The 27,692-nt window shown below is 39.7% G+C and overlaps 1 protein-coding gene across 1 annotated transcript in view; it reads left to right on the forward strand.

The window, feature by feature from the left end:
* pappa2 (pappalysin 2) overlaps positions 1 to 27,692 on the forward strand; it is a gene marked incomplete at its 3' end in the record, with an annotated part of 107,134 nt that overhangs the window by 77,692 nt on the left and 1,750 nt on the right. Inside the window, exons 24-26 of the mRNA XM_050074589.1 lie at positions 2,464 to 2,585; positions 11,022 to 11,093; positions 25,631 to 25,729. Coding sequence (XP_049930546.1) covers positions 2,464 to 2,585; positions 11,022 to 11,093; positions 25,631 to 25,729 — 293 coding nt within the window. The remainder of the gene's footprint in view (positions 1 to 2,463; positions 2,586 to 11,021; positions 11,094 to 25,630; positions 25,730 to 27,692) is intronic.

Raw genomic sequence — 27,692 nt, forward strand, 5'->3', positions numbered from 1 at the left:
TAACAAATAGTCATGTCTTATTTACCCAGCTATGAAAGCAACAACAACAACAACGTTTCTTGTCCCAACTTGTCCCACAGTGATGGTGGTAAACAAGCGTGGTCAATGACACCACAGTGCTATTTCATTTGGTAGACATATCCCATGGCTCTCTGTTGTGTGTATTTTGATGCAGATCTGTATTCAAATGCAAATTAAAAAAAATCTAAAATTGTTTGTTGTTACAATACTGAATTTTTGTGCAGAATTTGAAGAGGTCACACACTCTGATGGGCAAGTTCACAAAGAATGGATTGCAGGTGCTGATAGAACGATGAATTGTGCATAACTTGCAACTGCCCCTTCTCAAGGTCCGATTTACAAAAAAAATGGGCCTCATTCACAAACAGCGTGTATGCACAAATCTGTGCTTAAACTGTGCATACCAATGTTTTATGCACAAATGTGGGATTCATCAATATTTTCTTTCCTGAAATTGTTTGTACTCTACAAACAAACGTAGAACTGCCTCAGACCATGCAAGCGCCCAAATGATAAAGACCTGGCTGTCTCAGAAAATGTAAACATACACTTTTGAACCACATTCATTTGTAGACAATATTAAAAACCTTTAATTGACAAATACATTTGACACCCTTTCATTCTCATCAATTATTGTCATAATTTAAATATTCAACTGTAAAAACTGAGCGTATCAGTCTACAGTGGAGTGTATGAGAATGGCCATATTAAAGAGTTATGGTTTTCATTATTTGTATTTATTCTCCCTGTAATATTGGCTACTCCAACCTATATTTTACCTTATTTTACTTTTATATTACCTTTATTAACAGGCATGCAGGGTGTATAAAATATTCAGATTTACTTCCAAGCACATGTTAAGATGGCATATCTAACCTTGCTGGAAGATATTGCAGCCCGTGTTTTTAGAAAAATGAGTCACTAGCGAATGGCCAACAACTAGCGAGACATTCACAGACGCTCATTGACAGACTGACACTTTTGTGTCACTGCCTTAATATGTGTGTAGAAACAACTTCACCGCTTTCTCCGTGATACAGCATTGAGGAATATTTTTTTATATAGAGAAAAGGGGGCGTGACATTATGCTAATTTGCAGCGGGCACATGCCTGTCAATTTAGAATAATTGTGATGCACTAACATAACAAAATGGCCGGTGCACGTGCGTCATGAATCTGAAAATAATTTTGCGCGTGCACTCATTTATGCGTGGAGTAAGAACATTTCTAGGCATTTATTAGTGAATGAGGCCCCTTGTGCTAATGGTATTATATACGGCCACAAAGTTTTGCAGCTGAGTGCAATTTGCATCTGATGCAGTTATCCATGTGGCAAAGTATAAATGTTGCCTTTGCACCAGGAACACATTGGGCAGAACAATCGCCGGGAGAAAAAAAAACTTAAAATTTTCAGATGTGAGCTGCAGTTCCTGACCGACAGGGTGCATTCCTCAAAACTTCAGGCCAGGAATTTTTTGTGACAGAGAGAAACCATATTTGGGATTTCATATCCCAGTGTGTTAGTGCACGTCAGTTAACGCCAACTCTCTGAAGATACAAATAATTTTACTGTGCGTGCACGTGGCTATTAGCGTTGATCTTTGTGAATTGGACTGTTTTTGCACTGAGGCTCATTTCCATAGAAAGGGGCCAATTTTGTGCCAAATGTACCTCATTTAAATACATGCAAATAGCACAGAAGAAACGAGAGGCTATTCGCTTGGCAGTGCAGTTAGAGGTGCATTTCACCCTCTGCATGTGTAGGTTTAGAGGCCACAAAAGCCACACAATCCTTTTGTGAATTCACCCATGAGTGCTTTGTACTGTGTAAATCTGAGAGAGACATTTTTAGGCATCTCATTGTACTGACCCAATGTAAATATACGTAAATTCCATACTCTACTTACTTAATATAGTACTAAATGAAGTTTGGAAGCATTTTCTACATTTGGGTGCCCAGTGTAAAATTAAATCAACACAGTGCATGCTTAAGCACTTTGCATTTATGCATTTAATGTTTCTTGAACAGCCAACGTTATAGTACCTTGGCAGCATCCAACTGAAAAGTAAATTATAATATTACACACTGGCAAGCAGACAATACACGTGTTATGGAGAGTTTGTCAAGCTATAGTTGAATTAGATTGAATTTATGGTGGATTGTTATTAAAAGCTTTGTTAGTAAATACCAGAGGGAGACTCCGGAGGAACCAAGAGACATACACACACACACATACACATATACACAAACAAACAGTTGAAGCCCCCTTAGTGGTGGCTGCCAAATGTCCAGACCAAAGATGACAGATGACGGTGTGGTCTGAAGTTATGTGGTCTGTTTTTTCCTCAATGTTTGAACATGAATAAATTCATCAGATGCTAATGAGTGTTAGAGGTAAGAGTTATTTGATTTGTATGTTATTTTCTTCCTTTTCCTTGCAGGTGCTGTTTGCTACCCAACATGCATTGTGGCACTGGACATGGATCTGCGTGACCCGGTGGTTCTGCCCAATGGCACTACAGTTGACTCTTTACAGCACTGGATGCTACCCACCAAAGTCCAGGTGAGATGCCTGAGGAAAGGGGTCAAGTTTGTTCTGTCTACAGCGATTCTATTTGAGTTTACTTAAGGTCACTTCAATTCTGAAATACTCACAAGTGAAAACAATAATGTGCATTTTTTTCTAACCTATGCCTAATTAAAATAATCTGTGTATATATACACTGTGATTTAACCCAAAGGTATTTTGTAATCTGTTCAGTTATCTTTTATTTAATAAGCTGAATTTAAGCAAAACTAAACACCACTAACAACCCATCCTTATTCCACAAATTCAAAAGCAGCCAACCGAGGGGAGTGTTTTCTATTACAGTTACACAAATAACATTGCCACACATACACGAACATGGATAGGAGACACATACTGGAGCAACAAATCTCTGATCTCTTCTTCTGTACACTGACTGTTTCTGCTGACTGCTTGTTTGCTGACATACCAACAGAGTTTGGGCCTTTTACACAGCAGCAGAAAAGGCTGACAGTCTATAAAACCTCTGAAACCTGCCCCACCCTTCTTTAGAAGTTCACATCACTGCCGACCATTTTTCAAACAATACCATACCATTTTAGATTAAGTTACTGCCTCCCAGACAACAACTGTTTCCTCTTAGTATGAAGGAGTAACTCAGGCAATTTGGTATTGCACTTCCATGAAGTTAGTAAACATGAGCGAGCTGAGTTTGTAAAATAAATCAATTTCAAAGCTAGAGAGGTATCACAACCTTGCCTGGGAATTGCTGACATCTTTGACCTGAGATCAGAACCTGAGATTACTCATGTGATGTTACTTGAGTAATTCTCTCACACTTGACAAACATTAAATATATATCTGTTTTCACAGGCTGAGCGGTTCTCCATGTAACATATAAATTGACTTTTACACATAAAAGTAGTGGTGTGTGCCCTTGAATTTCAACCGGCAGAACTGTAGATGACTGTTGCTTTAAATTGTATCCAACCCATCATGTTCTAAATGCTGTTTCAGAGGATTTTTCAGGCACTTAATCCAAGAAATAGCTTTTTGTCATGTCCATTGTGCTGATATTGTATATCTGAAAATTCATACTACCTACTATTGGTCGCTTAAGTGCAGTTTTGTGGTGCTGTTTAACTAATCTCTATAAACAAATATCTGCATATGAAACTGTACGCAACTGGCCAAGATTTTGGTATCAGAAGTGCTCTGGTTTCTGTTTGTGTATCGTTTGTAGTGAGTACTATTGACCAATCACATTTGAGCAGGTTTTTTTTTTTTTTTAAGATATTTTTTGGGCGTTTTAGCCTTTAATTGATAGGACAGCTTAAGTGTGAAGGGGGGAGATAGAGGGAGGGACATGCAGCAAAGGGCCACAGGCTGGAGTTGAACCCGGGCCGCTGCGGCAACAGTCTTGTACATGGGGTGCCTGCTCTACCACTAAGCCACCGACGCCCCACATTTGAGCAGGTTTTGGATGCATGCATGCAAACAGTCTGTGGGAGTGTAAAAGTCGAGTATCATATATAGTCACAATTGCGTAATGTGACATAGTGACTGTCAGAACGGACAGAAATGTTGTGTAGTGTGAACCAGTCATAAAGATGGAAAATGCGTCTCCACTTTCTCCCACTGTACAAAAATTAAGCCAAAATATCCCAAATATGGCCACTGCCATCTTGCGCCAGTGACGTGCAAGTGACAGAGTCTGTACAGCAGCGATCTCCACGGTATTGAGTACCCACCATCTGACTACTTGTGAGCAGTACAATTGATTGCGAGCACACGGATTGGCGCACATAGCTGTCAGTCATGATGTCAAATCCCTGTTTTATAGCATCAAATAACTAATCAAAACAAACTTAATCAGAAAAACAAACCCTTGAGCACACATCGGTGTGATACGAACTACCTTAAATGACAGAGGAAATTGTATTATCTTTAAGAAAATTTATTTGATGTTTACTTTGATCTTTTAGTTTTACCCATGGAGAGGGTGGGGTTTATGACCTATACTGCAGCCAGCCACCAGGGGGTGATTGGGATGTTTTGGCTTCAATTTTAGGGAGTTTCATGTCGTCCATCTTTATTTTATAGTTTATGAGTGGAACACATTTGCAGACATGTAATCACGGTATCCAACTCCATTCTCACATCCGAAGCATAATGACCAGCATATGGAAGAGGAAGTCTTGCCCAGATATTCGTAATCCCGATATCTGTTGGCCACACTGGAACTCCTTAATTCTTGGCCATTGCCCCCAGAGGCTAAATCGTTGTCAGACCAATGGGTTCCTAGGTTGCAGTTAGTAGGAGTCGTAGTATGTATAAGTAAGTAAGTAAGTATATATACATATTCTTATATGGTTCAAATCAGTGTTCACTTGATCCATTTCAATAAAAAACAGAGCTTAGAGGAGGGGTGCTATACAGATCAGCTCACACAACTGGTTGCACCTGTTGCTAAGCTGTTTCATGTTGCATGATGTGGTGAAAAATGAGATAGCTTGATTGGTTTAAATAACCGCAACTGAGCAAGGGGTTGTGGTTTTGCTACCATTTGGAAACTCTTGGCAGGTTTCGTAAAACAGTTGTTGTTTTGCTCACTTGCTGCCATGCGACCAGCCCAGAGCGCCGTGAAAGGCGATCCGTTGACAAACAGCGCAGAGATTTTTACACAAAAACACCCATCAGAATGAATAATGCATCCAAACATCTGGTGGTCTGAACAACAGCATAGCATACACTGAGCTACTGCTCCAGACTGACTCACTGAGGCACACAGCTAAGTTCACTGTAGTTTAAGGGAAAGACAACTCATTTGGGGGACTAGAAAACAATCTAGATGATTTGCTGCCATGCATATATGCAAAAAAAATCACATCTCCTTGCTGTGTTATTTACCTGATACCTTCAGAACTCTTAATATTCATATTTTTAGTCAGACATATTCAGCACTACGAATCCCCCCTCCGTGCACATTCTCTTACTCAGTCAAGCTCAGTATGTTCAGTGGGTTGCTACATTGTGCAAATATAATGGCTGGGAAACAAACACCAGCAAGAAAAAACTGCCCATCCTTCCATTGCCAACAATAGTGTGCTTGGCAACGGCATAAACTGACAACAGTAAGCTGAAAAGAAAAGAGTTAAACTGAGCCAAAGTCGGCATTAGTTTTGAATCCTTTCAGGTCCCGTAGCTCTCTCCACCTTGGAAAGCTGCGCATGTGCAACTCCTAGCAGAGTTAAGAAGAAAGTGAGATGGCTTAGCTCCCTCTATACACTATATCCTATATAGTCCAGTTTACATATTTTGTCATATATCAGATTTATGTGCACTGGACCACTTGGGGATTGCTTCTGGGCCAGATGTGGCCCACAGGCCGCTAATTGGACAGGCTGGTCTTCGGTCTTCATTAGCCTTAGACTGTGAAAATAATGGCCGTAGGTACCGTAATGTCACCAATTGGTTTGTGGACTTCTGTTCTGAAGCCTCGAGTTTCAGCTGATGCCATTTTGGATTTTTGGAGCCACAGGTGACCATATTTGGGCAAGACGGTGGAAGCGTGAAGGACCGAGGGGGGATCTGACTGAGAAGCTGAGGACACTATAAGCGGACAGCCTGTCACTCAAAGCCGCCCCAACCTTAATAATGCCTAATAAATGTAAATGTTAATAAAATGTAAATGGGTGAGTTATAAAAAATGAAAAAAATCACACCCCATACAGTTGTTATGAAGCCGGAAATTAGTTGTTGAGACCAAAACTGTTTTTTTTTTTACCAGGCTGTCAACATGTTTATTTCATGGGCGTCTGTGGGGATTGACTTGCTTCTGGAGCCAGCCTTAAGTGGCTGTTCGAAGAACTGCAGCTTTTGGCACCTCCATGTTGGCTTTATTATTCAGCCCTGGAGGTTGCCGCTTGGGTGCCACTTTGACAAACATTGTCTGGACTTGAAACATTTCAAGCTTAGTTTTAAGATGAGCAAAAAGTGCTTCACCAATAACAGCATGACACAAAGGATTTACTGTATGCTTTGGTAGTTTAGAGCTAATATTATGTGAAAGAATAGATGAAGGGAGATGATGACTTTTCTTTCAATTGGTCTTAAATTGAGCTACATTAGCTGTAGCACAAGGCATCCACAAAGGTTCATGCCCCCTTAACACCAGTCACACTGGAATTAAATTATTGAAGCTCCAAAAGTAAGCTGAAGTGGAAAAAAATCTTCTTGAGTCATCAAGAAATGCACTGTGAAATTGGTCAGTGGGGTGAGATCATTTCCAGCTCTTTCTAATAAAGATCAATTATTATTCTTTCCTGGATTCAGGTCACGTCCTTGAGTCTACTGAAACGATCTGCCACATTTTCTGTGCAGGCTACAGAAAATTGCAGTGGAAATTGGAATCATCTCATCACTATTAGCATTTTAAAAATGTTTTAAACAACACCTTTCCAGTTTAAATCATATTTTTACAGCTAAATTGGCATATTTTGCAGTGAGAGTACCAAACAAAATGTGCAATGTGCAAGAATTCATAAGTTCAGAATTGATTTTTTTAATAGAAATCATCTCAAATTCAAAAGTCTCTCTGTGTAACTGAGAATGCCTAAATGTGAATCCTTCTGTCAAATTGCAGCTGAGATTTTTGAACTCATCACAATGTGCAAATGTGTTTCATATCAGGTATTTGACTGAAGCACTGGCAAGACAGTATCTTTCAAATTTTTTAGGTTAAACTTTTCTCAATTCCCAGCTGCACCAGCTAATCACACACTATCACACAACAAAATCCACCTCATGTGAGTTCTTGTTCGTTATCCTTAAAGTGTTTTTGCATTACTGGAAATCACAGACAGATAGCAAGAGTAAAGGTTCCAGTTGACGTCAAGCCTTTTAGGAAATACACACACAGTGTATACAAGTCACTGTGAACGAACTCGTAGGAATGTAAGATCTTGGGTCTGAGTTACAGCGCTGTTGTTTTGCTTTAAAGGTGGGTCATATTACCCAATATCATATCTCAGAAATCGCTTCTACGTTAATGCTGTCGCAAACACTGTTCCAGTTTCGCCTTACTTTTGGGTGGTCAGTCAGCCAGCCAGCCAGCCAGTTAATCCACCCTTGCCAAGGTCAAATAGTTGGATGGAGCTCTGGTTACTTACGCCATATCTCTGACACTGCCTTGTGATTTCGAGGCATTGTGTTATCTCCAATCTCAGAATCAGGTCTCCCTCGCTGGGTCAGGCAGCACAGGAAATCACAGGGGAGGATCCACTTTCTCTGTCCATATTTGTTAGTCAATCAGCTATCTGCTAACCACCTTGTAAATTCCTGGGGTCAAATAAATGACAGAAGACCACAGCCTCACCCAAATTTCACCACAAAATTTGGAGTTTTGTGTCCACTTAAGTTGTAGAAAACTGTTATTTTTCTTCCATCACAACATTTTCATGCAAACAAACGCTGCAAAAAGGCAGCAAAAGCTTGAATGTGTCATAATGTATTGCATATGTCCATGAAGACAATATGATAACTGCAAGTCTGCAATCAGAATTTTTATATTCTTATATTACAGTTCATGGTAAGGGAGGTCAAGTGCTAGTGGATAGCAGAAAGGTACTATAACTGTATTCAGGGTTCCCACACATTTTCATTGACAAAAGTTTTCCACGACTTTTCAAGGATCCATGATGAAAATTTCCATGACCATTCACATAACACGAACAGAACTGTATGGTACACTTTACTCCAAATGTTAGATATATCATTATAGGCAGTCCACGGACATGGAGCAGTAGAGCTTCCATGGTGAGGGAATCACAGTTGACAGTTAGGTTGTTTGAAAAAAAACAAACAAACAAAAAAAAGACGTACCAAACTACCCGGCTTTACCTTCAGAGCAGTTAAAACAAAACTAAAGGGGGGACCATTAAAATGCCTGGGGCTGGGGCGTCGGTGGCTTAGTGGTAGAGCAGGCGCCCCATGTACAAGGCTGTTGCCGCAGCGGCCCGGGTTCGGCTCCAGCCTGTGGCTCTTTGCTGCGTGTCTCTCCCCCTTCACGCTCATCTGTCCTATCAATTAAAGGCTTAAAAATGCCCAGAAAAATATCTTAGAAAAAAAGAAAAAAAAAGCCTGGGGCTGCCCATGTTAATTGCTCAATCTTAAAAATGCTGTACATTCAAAAGTATAGCAGGTGTGCAAACTTTGAGAATCATAACCATACGTGTTAAATCACAGTCACAACTTTTTTTTTTTTTTTTTTTGCCTTACTTGTCAGGCGTTATATTAAACTCTATTCAAAAATACTTCCAGCAAATTGGCATACATTAAGGAAGAGACAGGACACAGGGAGAAATGAAGAAACCTACGTGATGGTAAACAAAACGTCACACATCAACGCTTAACTACGCAGAGCAATGCTATGTTACGCCAACAGCTACAGAAAATAAAGTAGCACTTATGTTACATAACGTGGAAAGTTATCCACGGAATATTACTGTAACAAATAATTTTGTTACACACAGCAAAATTCCACGACCTCCAAAACTTTTAATGATTTCACTAATTGCCTGGCTTTTCCAGGCCTGGCAAACAAGAAATTCCATGACTTTCTCAGGTTTTCCATGACTGTGGGAGCCCTGTTTATTTAGTCCAAACTATTATGAAGATAAATGATTGTTTTGTCTTTGAAATCCTAAACTCTAAGCATACAGGGGCACAGTGGTGCAAACTGGACACCTTTGTTTTTGAAATTCGTGTAGATCCAATGAGTTTTTGAAAAGGGGGTGGTGGGGGGTTTGGGGTTGCGAGGACAGAGTCACAGGGAGTTAATGAGGTCAGTTTTTGTCTATCTGCAAGAGTACAGTAGCGTTATGATAACCTTACTTGGCTTATATGATGATGTGTCAATCCTGTTTTTTAGCCTGATTAGGTTGAGTTGTTTTGATTTAGCAAACACTAACCAGTATTTTCCCTTGCACTGCTGCTAAGTCATTAGTGCCACTGCTATGAAATCTCCCCACACACAATAAACTCACTGCCTGCCAGAGCCGAGGATGAGCAGGGATTTTAAATAGAATACTCTAGGTAAGAGTGCTCAGTGGTTTGAAGGCCAATCAGAAAACCGATCGGTAACATTCTGATACTGCTACATTATGAACAACACATCTGTGTTGAAATCAGCAGCAGGTAACAACTTGGTAACATTAGGTGTCGTTGTTACCAGCCGGTTGTGGCAACTAACAGCTCACTTAGCTTGCACTGAGTTACACTATAATGGGTTCAAGCTCTATTCAGTAAAATGAGTTTGAGGTGAAGGTAAATCATAACATTCTCATGATGTGTTCAAATTAATCTTGTATTGTTTTGTGAGAGAAACGAATAAATACAGCTGCTTGAAGGAGAAATTTGTTGCTGTTTTCTTAGCAACATAAAATAGATATTAGAGAGGGGATTGTGAAATATTTTTGAGGCAGTTATGAAAAAAAGATGTTATGCCTGTGAAAGAAGGTTAAACTGTTTTAAAGGTTGTTTCATAAATGTGTGTGATTCAATTTGTGCCCATTCAAAGGTAGTTTAATGAAGGAGTGAATGACTTTAAAAAAGCTCAATACTTTTTTTATAAAGAAGATTGTTCTGTGTACCTGGCACAAAAGGGGTAATGAGTAACAACCATAACACTACATTCATTTTGTAGCAGTAAGATTACATTAATTCTAGGGTAGATTTTTTTTCCTATATCCTCATTCTGGAATTAACCGGAGGAGTCTTTATCACCCCTGGTGACTTTTTACCCATGGTATATACATGCTGTATACAAGTTGCATTTCATGTTGAATCGTTGTGTCAGGATACTAAATAATATATTACACAGCTCTCAGATTTCCATGAATGTTGCTGTGGTAGATTTTGAGTCACTCACACATTTCACTGAATTTGAAATAAACATGGAGTAGGATTTGGTAAACAGTCTAACCACAAGATCCATTAGTAGCTGTTCTGGAGCTTTTCTTGTCTTCAAAGTTGAGCTTGAAAATAATTTTAGAACCTTGGAAAAACCCAACTTCAACTGCAATGATTAACAAGTTACAAAATATGTTAACATGTTCTTTAACTATTAATTCCAGTTTTAGAATAAGAGAACAAATATCCTCTGTTGATCAGCACACATAGGGGAACATTTTTGAAGAGATTTCAAAATGGATGGACTGGTGGTTTGATGTTTTAATCTCACCGATGTGGTCCATGAGGCGGTTGGCATTATCCTCTACCTGTGGCCATTTAACGGCTTAAATCAATGGCTTTACCTTAACTTGTACTACTTTGGAGCCTCTGGCTTACAAAACTCCTACAAAAATGCTTTTTTGACTGAGTGTGATATTGTTTTCTATGGCAAACACAGTGGTTATCCATTTCCTGTGACTGCATTGCTCAATCGTTGTTCTTACATGCTTTGTTTTCCAGAGCATAGTCTGCACAGGGATGATGAAGTGGTACCCTGACCCTCAACACATCCATTGCATCCAGTCATGTGAGGTAAGAGTCCAGACAGCCAAGCAGTCCTGCATCAAATACACGAGTATGTGCAAATACTTTCCATCCAGATATCAGCCGCACACCAAGGTCTTTGAAACTGTTAAATGAGTGTCTATTTTAGTCTCCACTGATACTATATCTGGCCAAGGTCTAGAAAAGTATTTACTGCAGCTGAGAGTACCTGAGTTGAGTTTTTTTCCCCTGTTACAGATCTGATGTTTTTACTGTGGTGAGAAGAGAAAAGTTCAAAGAAGTGAGAGTCAACAAAATAGCTTTGGCTGCATGGGCCTTTTGTACCACACATTTGGTGGTTTCCATGATACACTGTTGTCCTTCAAGCTGACAGCACATAAAAACCACTTATTGTAACTAAGCACCAATGGGCTTTGTGAAAATAGTGTTTGATACCTCTTTCTTCTTTTCTTGATGCCTCTGTTTTTACAAACATTTGGCAGTACTGGTATTTGGTTCTCATGTCTATTATGTGCTTATGTCTGCTTTTAAAGCACCAAGGTAAGGAAGCTCTCACTCTGGCTTCAATCCTGTAATTATCGAAGATATTTTATGTAGTGTCGTGACAGGGAATACTAAATCCTTAAGACAATTACACTATATCTGGGCATTACCACATTACATTTACTGCCCTAGACAGACTTTTCCAATAATATTAAACATGAGGCAAAACATGCTGTATCTCTGTATCCCTGTTGTCATCACTACTCAAGATACCAGAGCCAGTGTGCAATGTGCTTCACATTTCATGATGATAAATCTCTGAGAAAAATATATTTATTCCTCACACTTAAAGCTTTACAAGAATTCTTTTCAAATCGGTCCAAAGACCTTTTTTTTTTTTACAGTGATCCTGGCTTTGTAAAATGTTGTTAGGCCTGCCAAGACTAATGGATTATCTGATAAAGGAAAATAAATTAATCACTGCATTATGTTAGATTAAGATGAATTATTTAGGCTGACACAAGGCTTTAAAATCTTTCTGGCTAGTTCAAAAACTTATATCTAGTGTGTGCTGGAACTCTTACTGTTTTACAAAGGGAGATGGATAACGTTTAATGCTTATTGACAAGGTAACACAATCTGAATTATTTGTAAATTTACATTCAGAAAGGAAATAAATTTGATTTTTACTGGAAACAGCAGCTGGATACTTTAAGCAGTAAAGTTTAACTAGTTAATTTGTACACAACTTCACAAACTACATATTTGACCAAGACGAATCATATGTAAAACATTGTAGCAAGTCAATTACTAAACTAAATCCTCAATAAGTCACTTTTGTTCCTGTCTTGACAATGAAAGATATCATAACTAGATCTAGATCTTCATCATTGCTTAGCTGATGCCGTCACTATCTATAACACTAGAAAAGCAAAGTGCTTTTAAATTTGTTCAAATTATCATATCCCACCTGTACACAATTTGGTATGGATATTTACAGCAAGATGATTTCTACTGAATTTGTTAACCACTGGTAAAGCACCACCGTTGGTTCAAAATTTCCTCCTCTGACACAACTTTGGTTCCTGAGAATACTGGAAGACGAAAGTGTTGGAGACTAGTATTACCTGGGCATCTCTAGTAAATTTGTAATAATTGTGGAGGTCGTCTGTGATCTTAATCCAGTGCAAATTTGCCATTCCCTTTACTTCAAATCAAGTAAAAATTCCTCTGCAAATTACCTACCAAATTTTCCCAAACACAGAGGTCCATGGGAATTGGCATCTCATTGATTTGGGGTTGTATACAGGTTTTTCGTTTTCTCTACACCTCTTTCCCAGTCAAGAATTATGGAGGCTGCAGCACTGGCAATTACAAATTAATTATAAATTAAAGTTCTGACAGCATTATCCATCAGAGGAGCGAAAGATGATGAGATGGATGCAGTGAGAATGTGTGGCAGAATCGGTTCTGTTTGTTTGACCCACATTTTTTAAAAAAGAACATAGTTAAACGCTGTACATCATCGCTACTAGTGCTGTAGTGTTTCTGTGTTGTGTAGAGTAATTTTACAAATGACTGTGCACATCATATCTGATGTCAGTAGGTTTGAGGAAAAATGGACTTTGCTTATCCCATGCACATATGAAAGATAGAGGTTTACAGAGGTAAATTACATGAGGTCCCCCAGTAATTTTTTAATTTTTATATACTTTATTATTAAAGGGGAAATTCAATGTTTTCACTCTATTGTCATATACATACACACATGCACAAACAGGACCTATACATGCATTAAATGGAGAGATGTCAGAGTGAGCGGTTGGGGGGTTTGGTATCTTGCTCAAGGCAGTGCCCACGAGGTGAACTGGCACCTCTCCAGCTATCAGTTCATATTTGGTCCGGATGGGGACTTGAACAGGTGACCCTCCGGTTCCCAACCTAAGTCCCTATGGACTGAGCTGAACCAAGATCCCTTCTTTCTCACATTTGATCTGATTACTTTTGGTTTCACAGTGCAATTGTACCAGCCCAGTAAAGGACAATATATGACATGTCCACGCCCTGTCATCATTACCTATGTGAGCTGTGTCCTACAGCCTCCCACTCAAGCTAACATTAGTAGTAGTAACTGTCACCAGCATCATTTAGTGCTAGGAGCAGCACAATGATCAGTATGTTGTCTGTTCCTTCCAGTGCCTTCATAGTGTGGGGAAAAAAAAACACTGCGGCCTCTAGAGGCCGCTGTAGCATGACCTCAGACTTTTGGGCTTGTTGAGTTTCATTATATTCTGTATGTTGTAGTTTGTATCATAATTGAAAGTTAGTTACAATTTAACGTCCATCTCTGCTCAGTAATATTTTAGCAGTGACAGTAAATCATTTAAAATCTTAAACCCAGATAGTTTTTATTTGGCACTCATGTTGGGTTCAGAAAAGGCTGGAACTACCGATGGAACACATAAACTGTTGATGTCTCACGGTATTAAAATATTCTTCCTACCTGCCAGCACTACATTTTCCCCTTCCACCTTCCCGTGAATGTTGCTAGGCAAAACAGTTGCTTATAACCCGCTCCTCCATGACAACACTGTAAATTATACCAGACCACATGTGCTGCATATACTCTATGCCAGATCTCATCCAGATGCCATTGCTCCCAATCTTTCTCTTATTCTGCCTGTCTTTCCATTCTACCTTAAAACCTGCTTGACAATATGTGTAAAAGTCAGCTAAGGATTCTTATCAGCACAGCAGCCCTTGTACAACTGCCAGGCCGAGACTGTTCTGTAATGGTTTTATCTACTTTGGTGCCTTAGACAGAGTTGCATCTGCGGTTTCTTACTAGAATGCTCTTCACACTTTCTCAGAATGTTCTCAGCATGATAAAAATTTCTTGCTGGACCAATAAGGACAAAAAATTTGATAAGCCAATTAAATGCATTGACTCATGCATCAGTTAATATGAGGCATTTAGCCAACGAGGACAGAATCTATTTAAACCATTTGGTTGGTGGATGCTGTGTTAATCCCCCCGATCACATCATGAAGCACTGTATAGTAGCTTTCCAGTCTGAGACAGGTAACAATAAGTTTCCCATTGAGGATTAGGGATAGTAATGTTTATATCAGGCCATATGTACACAAATAAAACAGTTCTGATCATAACCTCTGCCACACATCTGACACAAAAGTTCTCCACCGGCTCAAACAGGCTGGATGTTAGCTGTTTGCTTTTGATGGAAGATCAGAGTATTGAAGACAAAGTGGACCGACAGTGAACTCAACATTCTACCAACACCTGCTGTAATTACAGTTGCAAAACTAGACTATTGCTAAAGAAATCTTTTTTTTTTTCCTATGTACAGCTCTGTTTTTATGTAATTTATTCTGAAACACATGCTGTGGTTTTAATTGAAGACAAACACAACCAAAGCAAATAACCAAATGAGTCTCTGGACTAAATGCTTCCAGAAGAGAAAAGGTTGTTAGTTCAGACAGCCCTAATTGTTAGACAGCAGAATAATTTATGATTTTTGTGTGTGTGTGTGTGTGTGTGTGTGTGTGTGTGTGTGTGTGTGTGTGTGTGTGTGTGTGGGGGGGTAAATTTACAGTTAGTGAAATTAAAGTCCAATTATTAGTACAAATGGTGTAAAAAGCACAGGTCCCAAATCATTTGGGAAAGGGTTTCTTAGCTTTCCTAATACAAAGCTTGCTAACCAAGAAAGTCAAGGATTCTTGATCAACTAAGATAGAAATGTGTGAATGTGAGCACATATAACATCTTTAAATAACCAATGGCAATGAGAGATTTTATGTGGCCATAGCTTGCCTCGCTAGCTAGGAGGTTTGTTAACTATGTTCCTTAATATGTTTCCTCCCTGTACACTGAGTACAAGTTCTGTGGTTGACAGTACACATTTATTTTAAGATCATTCATCTTTAAGAGAACACTTCCCCCGCTAACCATCCATCCATACTCAGTAACTTTTCCGGCTACAATTTACGGTTGCAACAGGCTAAACAAGGTATTCCAAATGTGTGTTGCCCTTGCCACATCTTCCAGTCCCGCTGTGTTTGTGGGCTTCAGCATGTTCTGGGTCTTCCCTGTGGTCTCCCTTGAATCTTCCAGCTGGACTTGCCTGTAAAATCTCCACAGGGAGTTAATCAGGATGTTACCATCGGGAAAATGTACCAACTCTCTAGCCTCTCCTGGAATCCAAGATATATAGGGCTACCTGGCAGTTGTTTAAGGACGGGTGAAAGTCCAGAACCATCAACCCATGTTCCAGCAAGTTCTGTACGTCCTGCAAGAGATTTTTGAGAATGTGTTAATCCAGGGGGGTGTTTGAAGCAGAAGTTACTGCTGGTATTGAAGACTCTGACTGCTTTAGAGCTTGGAACCACCCACTGGTGCAGTGGTTTTTGAGTGAAGCCAGAAAACTGATGCTGAAGCTTTCGACAGTTAGGACATGTACACGACTATATTTTCATAAAGCAGAATGCCACCATTGACTGGGTTGCTAACCTTGATGTGTTTTATGAGATTTAAGATTCACCTTGACTGCAAAACTGCCCATATCTTTCTGCATAGACCAGGGACTTAGTGATGTTCAGTTTGTAACCTCAGTGTCTTCACAATAGAAGCTCTTCAGTGGTTTACAGGTGGAAATATAGAGCACACCTACCTATCCTACTCTGTAAACTGCATGCACTCTACTGAGCGGATGGCACAGGGACATACAGTCAGACCATTGCTGGAAAACATGTGTTAGAAGTGGTTCTTCCGTGAAAAGGGGGTTTTACAGGTGACCTGGTGACATATCATGTTTAAAATGAAAATACAAGCAGCAAAAGTTGGCAGAAATCTGGCAGTGAGTGGCATTTTTAAGCGCTGGGACTGAACTTCAATCATGTGTTTATGTGCTCTTAAGTCATCTGATGATTCACATATTTTTGGCAGTGACATGATTTTTAAGCGTGTTAAAGGAAGACTTGGTTTCCTTTGAAAAGGATTATGACAGATGCAGCCAGATTAGTCAAACCTGGCTGCTTGGTCGTGTATACGGTAACCGAATTTCTTAAGGCTTTTTTACATGCGTGTGCATGGTAAAGAACCAGAATTGGGAAAGTAACACAAGATTGAAGTGGGATGAAAGCCAAGATTGCAAGTAATTAAATCCAAAGTCTGACCAAAACTGAGATGGAAAATATCAGTTCTACCATTTAATAATCTGGTTTCCACAACCAGTTAGTTGCGGAAGCCTGATTACAAGTAACCCACTGGCTATTTGTATAATTCAAACACAGCAGAAATTGTGCTCCTCAGAGCTTGTCTTTTTAGTATGTCTTCAGTCCAATGCTCCAACCATAAAGCGAGCATAGCGTTAGTTCAGGCAGGACATGATGTCAAGCTCAGCTCACATCCCATCTACATCAGCTGAGCAGCTGATTGATGGAAGGGCATCAGCTGATTGGTCACATGATCCCTTGCTATACTACCAACTGGCAAATCTCATTCAGGGCGCCCTTTTTAAACTGCTTTGGCCTGCCTACTGTTGCTGCATCTTTGCTGCTGCTCTCTCTGCCTCAGGCTTTCCTCATTTGCACATGAAGGGCAGAGAGGTGTGTTCTGTCTGCCTTAGGCTTAGAAAAGGCAGAGAGGCCCCAGGACAGAGCCATACTGCCAAACAGAATACTGCAAATGGAACTTTTCTTTGAATAAAGTGGTCCTGACTGAAATATGCAAAATCCTTACAGTGGCAGTCATGTAGTCACAACTTAACATGGTTCTAATAGTTGATTTCACAGTAGGTTATAACACACGTAAACCACAATCATGGTTCAAAAACATGGTAAGTGATGAAATAAGATTAGATAGGATTACAGACCAACTGCATGTAAACTGGGCTTTTACAGTAATCTGTATTCTCTATAATGCACACTTATACACGTCAACCACAGTACATCCCTACCTTAACCTAACTGACAACCTCCAGGGCTGAACAATGAGGTCAACAGGAACAGTAAAATGTAAAAATGGCCCATTTGCATGTTGGGAAAGATTAAATTATAAATGAAGATATTAAAAAAAAAAAAAAAAACCTTTATTGCCAAAGACCTGTCCATTTTCTATCATTTTATTTTACATGAAAGTAGATTGTCTTTAAACTTTTAGCACCATTGAACAGGAAAAGTGTAGACTCACAAGTCAGTCTTTAGACGCTTTGCTTAACTAAAGACTGATGTCTTTCTCCCTGATTTTGTGTTTAGATGGGCGGATACAATTTCAGAGTTTAAAAAAACTCCCTACGTTGCAGAACCAATAGTAAATCCGCAGGGCGGTCCTACGGTGGCTCGCTGAACTCTTGTGCTCGTATACATAGTCCGACAGCGTTAAAAGTTTTAAACAAAGTCGCTGTAAGTCCTTCATTTCCACAATCTTGTGGACTGAGCACACTTTTGATAAAACGGAGTTAAATCTCTCGGCATCCATTTTCAAGCTCTCTGTGTGTTTGTTTCCTTGTGGATGAGAAAAGGGGGAGCTCACATTTCCGAGAAGGCATGTCCTTTTAAAAAAATGCAAGAGGCGTTGCTTTGTTGCCGGCCATTTTCTCCAGTGTGTTAAACACACCTTAGAAAGGAGTGTCCCCAGACTATCAGAAGGCGGAGATCTCTGATGGTCTGGTGACAAGACTAGGAAAAGTGCAGAAAACTGCCATTCTGTGAATGGCCACTAGAGGCTTGCTCCAAGGGTGAGTCAAACCCCATAGATCCCCAATGCTAAAATGCCCAACTATAGAGCTGAAATAAACATGTTTACAGCCTGGTACCAAAAACAGTTGTGGTCTCTATAGCTTATTTCCTCATTTAGGTCAACTGTATGGGTGAGGGGGGGATTCTATATTACTTAGCTGTTTACATTTTGTTAAATATGGTCACTTCTGACTTTAAAAAGATGGGGACCTCCAAAGTGCCAAATTCAAGGTGTCAAAACAGGAGTCCACAAACCAACTGACGTCACAGTGGCTATGTTGGGTTTTTTTGTTTGTTTTTGGTTTCTTATACAGTATATGCTTTAACCTAGTTCTCACGGTGTTTTTTCTTCTGAGCATATAAATATAGCCAATGATTAATGATTCAAGTTCTATGGCTTACATCCCATAATGCCTGGCACTCTATGGTTGACTGTGTTTTACAATCCCCAGACCCCAAACTACAACCACCATCAATACACACACATATACAAACCTCCCTTGAACTGATCAAGGGAGGTCTGTTTTTCCTATCAAAAGGAAAAACACTTTGAGTCACGGAGAGAAGAGAAAAGGGCAAACCTCACACTCCCCCAACTGTTTTCAGAGAGCTCTGGGCAAGAGTGGCGAACAGGGCGAAGGAGGGGGAGATGATAAAATGTCTGCTATTAAAAGAATGATACAGATACTTGGTAGGAGGTGAAAAATAAATATATTGCTGCTTGACATATCTGTGTTTTATAATGTTCTGATGAAGAGCTTGGCTGGTGCTGATGACAGCACATGTTCCCCTAGAAATAGCCAATGCTAAGAGGTGGAATATTTATGTTAGCGAGGTGTGGGGTTGGCTGCTGCTGCTTTGTATATCTCTTTTACACTGATTTGAAGGGAGTTACTGTGTAATGGTAATACACAAGCCAGTTGACCTTTTAATTACCCATATGGAAAGAAGGTGCACAGTCAGCTCTGGCTGGTTTAATACTCTTCATGGGTCTGTGGAATTAGGTATATGCTGCCTGGAGGGGAATGTAAATAACAATTAACCCCAGCATGATCCCTGACCTCAAAATTAACCTCATGTGGGTAACGTGTGGGGTCCACTAATTTTAACGGTCATTAGCAAGGAAAGACATGTATGTGAAATGGAGCTCAAACCCACATTAAAGGTGCAGTCAGCGATTCTAATCCAACACACATTTTTTGTCAAATACAGCAAATACCTTCTCTCAAAAAATAAAAAACTATCTGGTGTTCTTTAAATGGGAAACAAACAAAGTGGCTTGGATGGAGCTACACAGCACAATGCCAGCTAATCTCCCTTTTCCACATCCTCACCCATGAGGATACAAGGTACACCATGATAGTAATAAAACCTAAATACACAATTGCTGACCTCACTTTTAAAGCTGTGATATGGAAATATGAAAAATTCAAATAAAACTGACAGGAGGTTAAGCAGGTCAGCATTATGCCTGACTGTCCTAAACTATAAAGGTAATGCACACACACTAGTAGTGATTTGGGTGAGGCATCTGGTGCAATCGCTGGTAAAGTATTTACTCAGAAACAGAACGATTAAATAGATTTATTTATGCCATGGCAGTTTAGTTGGGAAAGGCAAGGGGATTTGTCAAGTAGGGAGTTCTTTGAAGTGCAGAAATCTTCTCAGCAGCTGCTCTCTCCCCCTGCGCAGGTCAGGTAGAACCCTAAGTCTTTGAAATGACTCCATCAGCTCATCGGAGAAAGCCAAAAGTATCTTTGGCACACAGCAGTTGTTTTCATATTGTTGGCACTTCAGGGAAACCCTCAAGCTTTTGACTGAAACATTAAAAAGGTTTTCATCATGACGCGTTTGAGATTCTCTGTAACTTAAATTCCACAAATTTGCGTGCCACTTCAGAGTTTATCCAGAAGGACTCCCACTCTAGCCAGAGCACTGAAAAAAAAAACAGTTTGAGGAATTGTCATCAATATTCTTAGTAAGGTGAAGCATAACTGAACACTCAAATCAAATGACATCTGTCTGTCTACTCTGTCTGCCCTAGTTTAAATAAAAGGTCAGCTAAATGAGCTGTTAAAGTAAACCTCTCTTGCTAAATTAAATTCAATGAGTGTCAGTTTGTCACATTGTTTATCCTGGAATGCCAAGAGAAGCAAATTTCACTCCATGTCTCTTCAAAAAGGCTCCAAAAGTGAAAGCCATTTCTACTTGTGCAGCAGGTCTCAGGTGGTTTATCAAGGCTGGGGGGTACAATTTTCAGCGAATGCCTTCTGTGACCTTACATGAAAAATTGAGCTGTTATGATCATGGACTGTATTATTGTATTATTATTATAATTATGTTTAATTTACTTCTTTGAGCTGTCACCATTGGCGTGGAGACCTGAATGAATCCCTAAACTGTTTGGTCTTTGAAGGCTTAGACACACCAAACCAACATGAAAGAACTAGCAGCAATGAAAGCTGACTGTTGCATCACCTCATGTAACCTGTGTCTTGGCCAAAAAGTTGCAGGTGAACACACCGCAAAGACTACAGCCGACATCCAACCAGCACGTACCTTCTGCGCCTCTGTGAGAGGAAATAACTCTCCATACCAGAAGACGGCAGGAGTCTTTAAGTGTCATTCAAAAAGGGAAATGGAAGACCGTTTTGACGTTAGTTAGCCAGTTAGCACAATAACAATCCAATCCAATGTTGAAGGAACAGAGCATATTTATCATGCGCCAGTAAACATTAACACAAACCATCACGAAACATTTCTGCTAAAGGGCTCAATGGCTAAAGAAAAATAATCGTACCTTATGTAACAAGTTTTTTCAATCTCACTCCCTCTTGACTTCAGCTGTTTTTTTTACTTTCCTCACTTCCACTTCTCATGTGGTGAGATGAATGGCCAATCAGAGTGATTTAATTCACCGGCAGGCTCTGTCGTCTCCGACACCAATTCAGTATGCTTTATCCTCAACATGCCAAAAAGGGCCGACGAGGGCCAATGGTGTGGGACACACCGCAAAGACTAGGGCGACAGACGCTTACCTACGGACCAGCACTGAACGACGACTGTCTGTCGGTTTGGTGTGTCAGGGCCTTTAAATGTAGATGTAGACAATATTTGCCAAGTAGCTACACCAATTCTAATACTTTATTATAGTCTTACACATTATGGTATCCAAAAATGTGTCTGTTCACTCACCCCCTCTAAGCCACCCATGCCTGCCCTGTCTTCACTTTCCTTCTCTCCCTGAATCATCTGGAGCAAATATGAGATTATTAGTGACCGTGTGCTTATTCATCGATGTAAGGTGGCCAAAAAGAGTAATGATAGATTTTTACTTCATTTTATTCTATCATAGTTTCCAAAAATCACACCATTCTCACTCACCTCCTCCAAATCACCTGTGCCTGCGCTTTCTCCAGCTTCCTTCACTCCTCCTCTCTCCCTCTGTGTCCACTGTCAACATGAGATTCTTTGATAAACTATTGAATTCTGGTCATAGTTGAACAGCATGTGGCTACATGAAGGATAGCTGTTATGTTAGGCAAATGTAGACCTTCTGAAGCTTTAAGTTGATCCTTATGTAATGCCATGCCTCCTCTGCTCCATCTATCTCTTCTTTCTCCTTTTGTTTTGCCCAATCACAACAAAGGGAATGAGACATAAGGAGCAGCATGTGGTTAATAGAAGAAACTTCCATAGAAACACAGTGATGGAACCAGCTACTTATATTCACTTTGTCAGCTTTTTTTTCCCAAGGAAATGTCACTGTTCCTTTACATGGTTATTGTTATAACTCAGACACAGGTAAAACGGCCAAAGTGTGAAAATTAGTTTTTGAGAGACAGCTGGAAGCTAGTATTAGCTGTTTACTCCTGTGGAGTGTAGACCCTACGTACCCCAGAGTCACTTTGATGTTCAGCTTTTAAATATTATGAAAATACTAACTATGCACTATATTTACAATATGTGTACTATCATTCATACTAGTATGAATCTTTTCAAGTGCACTGAGCTGTAATTACCACGTCTCTTTCTGAGAGCCTCCTGGTTCAACACATGCAGCTTCAGTGGGACAATGTGTATCACACAGTAATAAATTAAGTTTTACTCGAAGAAGACGTCCAACGCACACGTTAAACAAACATCACAGAGAAAAAAAACTGAATGACTGTGACATTATTCTGTGCACTATACAAGAAGCCATGACTCGAAACAAGCAGCAATTCTCTCTCCGTTGAACCCAGATTTGGAGTGTCAGTGCACTCTTGTTAAATCTGCTCGAGGTTCACCGTTGGGCTGCAAATGAATTCAATTGGTGCCATATTTTATGCTCATTATAAGAGAAAAAAAGTTGTGAAATATTTACATATTTTGAACTGTTTTGAACTTGTTCACCCCTAAGTACTTAAGCTTGACCACTGCAACCAAGGCTGAGTTAGTGTAGCCACTAAAATAAAGTGTAAAAAGCAGCTGGTTACATTGGCATAAAAAAACATGCATTTAATTTGTAACAGTAATCTTTATGTCGGCAGATGTTTTAGATAATCACAGATTAAATTATTAAACTGATTGGTGTTAAATATATAATATGTAACATTTCCCCATAAAATTGTGTAAGAACAACTAGACCCATTTTATACATTTTGTTGAGTTGTACTTACTGTAAAACTTCAATTAGTAGCCCGGGCTATTATTTGCTTAAATCACTTAACTCAACAGGCTTATATTTGGGACAGACGCCTATATAGTCCAGGCCTTTAATTCCTTTTAACCAATATGAATATATCTTGTATAAAAATTAGGCTTTGAATAACATATCAATTATGTGTTATAACACTTGTTTCACGGCACCCCATGATAACGGCATACTGAGATAACACCACTTTATCCTGTTAAAATAAGATTCATAACTTAGATTAATTTTTATAAAAACACTTCTAATTCTTTTGATTGGTGGACCCTGTAGGACTAAAGGAGTATAAATAATGTATCCAGTAATAAAGAAATGGACCATATTCTGACTTTATGACAGCTTTACAGGAGGGGAGTCACCACTTGTTTTTTTGTCATGCCAGTAAATCGGAATTAATTACGGTGTTCTCTGGTGCTCATGGTTTGAGTAAAATGAAATGAACCTGAGCTAATGATGTGTAGCATCTCCATATCGACAAAAGTTTAAACATTTATATTTATATGTGCGATTAGAACAGCTAACTAATGTTGGCTGTTTAAACATTTATATTCACATGTGCGATCTAAACAGCTAACTAATGTTGGCGGTTTAAACATTTATATTTATATGTGCGATCTAAACAGCTAACTAATGTTGGCGGTTTAAACATTTATATTCACATATGCGATCTAAACAGCTAACTAATGTTGGCGGTTTAAACATTTATATTCACATGTGCGATCTAAACAGCTAACTAATGTTGGCACAAGTGGGTAGTCCACGGTCCAGTTTTATATATCCAAAGAACTTCTATAAAAATGAACTGCTTGGTAGCCAGACCTGGAGACTAACTGAGACAGGCCTGTATTTGTCAAAATGTGTAGCCACACGGGGCTAGTAAAAGAGACTGGGCTTTAATTGCAGTTTTACGGTACATTATCCCAAATTTTTCCAACAATGTTGAAAGCCTAGAGAAGTCTGTAATTTTATTCAGGGTAATGGTGGGTTTCATTTGGTTGCCTGTCAATGCTGCCATTTCCTTTTCACCCCTTCTCGGTGCTTTAAATTCCAGGGAAACACGGGAAACACTAGATGATACTTTGTTGTAAATCACAATGTCAGAATTATACTCAATAACAGCAATAACAGCTTTTCTTCTGCCACACAGCCTTGTGTTTTTATGAATTGTGTGCCATTTTGGTGCACAGTAAGAGACCTAGTTTATTGATGTGATATGTCAATATCGGTCCTGTTTTCTATGATGTGCTACTATGACAAGTGGCTCCAGCCAGCCAGCAAGCTAGTTCATACGGTAGTGTTATAACATCACAACATTAAACACCCTTACAAAGTTATTTTTAATATGATTGTTTTGACCATGGATATCAATGCTGAGCTACGCCATGATTTAATTTCTACATAACATAAGCTACAGGGGTAGTCAGCTCATCTAATGCTAATGGTAAGTTAGCAAGTTAACTTGCAGCAATTTCATTAGAATGATATGTAGGCCCAAACAGAATCTGCAGATTTTGTAATTATTTCTAGCAGTAATCCAAAAAGAAAATCTATGGAATTCTGCTGAATTTTTTTTTCTCTTAATGTGATACCTAGAATTACCTTAAGCAGGCTAAAATGACTTTTTAGTAGATTTTAGTAAAAACTTAATCAGAAATTAATTTAATCATGAATACTTAAAAAATTTAACATTTGTTGGAAATGTCAATCAACACAATGCCATTAGAATGGATGGGTTCAATATGAAGCAGAGAGAACAGACATTAATTTGCCAATCTACTAACAGTCTATTAACAGTAAATCTTATTTTTGACATTTCCACATAGTACACCACTAACTTTGATTTTAATGCTAACTGAATACAACACGATTGTCACACACATGCACAAGGAGGGGGAGGAGACAGTGACAACATCCTGAGTTTAGAAGCAGCATCAATATTCCTAAAACCTGCAGGAAACCTGCTGAGTTCTGGGTCTGATGATATGACATAAGGTGAATAAACATAACCTGAATAAAACTTTAACACATTAGCTTGTCCGTAAACATGATTTCTGCCTGAGTTGTGTCACATAGATCTTCATCTGAAATGGGGCTGTTTGAACAATGAACTCCCATGATCCCATGCTACTTCATGATGTCATTAAAGTCTCTTTCGTCATTGTTTTGATTGAGAGAGCCCATACTGTGCATTATTACTTATTGATTAGTAAATTTGGCATACCCCACATAAACAGTACAGTATGTGATATCTTTGCTAAACAAATCTCTGACCTGCTTGTGCACTGAATTGACCTGCCTCCAGCTTATTTAATAACAGAAGTCACCCCCTTTCTCATTGGTTGTTGCATAACCTTTGTCAGAGCAGCCAATGAGCATGCAGCTGACTCTCTGGAAGGACTGAATGTGCAACTTGGAGTGGGCTAAATGCTGAGCGAGTATTTATTTTGACATTTGTTTCAAACAATTTAATTGTATGACAATATCTGCCAGTTATTGAAAATCTGTTTTCTGGGAAGATGTTTCTCCTTTTTTCTTCTTCTTCTTTTGGCCTTCCCGGCCCTCCATGCTGTGAGGTAAAATGATCTTTCGGGGAGAACATTAACACTGTTTCTTGTTTATAACTTGTGTCTAGCCTTTTGGAGGGGATGGCTGGTGTGACACCATCAACAACCGGGCCTACTGCCAGTATGATGGAGGAGACTGCTGCCCGTCCACACTCTCCACCAGAAAGGTACACAAACAGACATTTCCAGCGCTACACCTCCTGTTTGCCATATTTACACAGGAAGAGAAAGACTAATTTCCATCGCTTTTATACCATCTGTTTTTGTTTTAATAATATAAATATATTTTGGAGAGTATTCTTTCAACAGATATTACTTACAATATCTGTCTGCTTTGTTTAAAAGGTGGCAAAGTGTTGTTTGGCTCACTCCAGGCCTCCATCTTGCAATCAAGATGGAGCTTAGAAGCTGAAGCAGGATTCAAAGCCAGATTCTTCCTGTTTACAGTAGTAGAAAGCCGTCTCCTTTGGCACGAGCGCCGTGCCACTACGCAGGAGACTTCCACTAAGCAAACAAACACAGATCCCTGCTACTTTCCCCTCTCTCCTGTTAACGACTTCGACTATTTAGTCTCCCTCATCTGTACTTAAAACAACAGAGGAGACTTGTGCCTTCCAGCTTTTCCACTCAGATGGTAAATAAGCAGGTTTTCACCACCCCATGCAGCCATACACTTTCTCACCTCTCATATTAAGCCTTTGCTCCACTGCAGAGGGAACTAGTCAGGGTTCAGGACGTCAGAACACACATAGCTATGGACATAATATCTTTTCTCTCTCTTTTCCTCTCTTACTCTCAAACAGTTTCAGGTAGTGGTGGTCCTGAAAAACCCAAAGCATCTTTAGTGGAGATGTTTTTCTATTGCAGCTCTGCAGTGTGATGTCTTTAATCTAATTTTAAAACCAAAAACATTTAATGCGGGCCTAATCAGTTTGATAAATATGTTGGATATCTTAATGTTTATCCATCCTAACACACGCTCCCTGGTGATAGCTTGTTCGTGCTCGCTACAAATGCAAATGCATCACATTACACTAATTGCTCTAAATGATTGCTGTATATATTGGGTGGCTAAGAGGAATGGTATGAATAATAATGAGCAAGCCCAGGTCGGGCCAGTGGTGGAAACCAGGCCACTCATTCCCTCAACTGCTTCTACATAAACACATCTTTTTTTCCTATTTTTCTGTGCTTTCATGAGAACTTCTCTCCCATGTAGACATTTGTTGGGAAGTAACCCCCCCTCCTCACTATACCCTATTTGGCTACTGTACAGCCACATATTCATGACACTCATTCAGGGGGCCCTGCCTATTAATTCCTACGGCCTACAGTTGGCCGAGTCCCGGCTGTCTCCTTCATGTCCGCAGCACACCATGACTCACTGGCAGCTCCTTCCTAAAAGGAGAAGGAGTTCAGCGAGTGTGTAGCTGCCATCGTAATAAATGAGCTGCCAGACTGCCACTAACTGCTCTTTTACAGGGAGAGGTGGAGGTGGAGGGTATGAGAGTGGGAGCAGCGAGGTGTCTGACAGTCTGCAGTTTAGTCGGCCACTGTAAAACAGCAGCTCAGCGAGCGGGGGTCGTTCTGAGGAAGTGAACTAAACCGCTGTGAGAGTCAGCATCCTGACTGCCACCGCGGCTCCAGCAGAGCGATGAAGCAGAGGGGGGGTGATGAAGAGCGGTGGTTTGTTTACAGAACTCTCTGTTTCCCCACCACTCGACTTGTGCAGGTGTAGGAAATTACAGGTTTTTAACACAGCGTGACCCACATCGCAAGTTTCCCCTGCTGCCACACAAGAACATTTTGAGAGTTGGAATATTTCATGCCTATTTGCTACAGTCTTGATCAAATACCAGTTATAAACACACACAGATGACAATGAGGCGAGTTCAATTTTAACCTCATTCTCCAAGTAACACGGCCACTTCACAGATTGCTCCAGTATCTGGCAGGATAAGTAACCCGCATCTGAACTACATCAAATATTTGAATCAATATTCATATCTATTTGTGTCTGGATCAGTCTAATGGGGCCAGCTGCCTCCTTTTTATGGAGCTCAGGCAGTATTGGTTTTATTTACTGGGGTAGTTGTAGTGATGACAAGGGAGGAGGGATACACGAGAGAT

This window comes from Epinephelus moara, chromosome 21 (genome assembly GCF_006386435.1).
Source record: "Epinephelus moara isolate mb chromosome 21, YSFRI_EMoa_1.0, whole genome shotgun sequence".
Lineage (NCBI taxonomy): Eukaryota > Metazoa > Chordata > Actinopteri > Perciformes > Serranidae > Epinephelus > Epinephelus moara.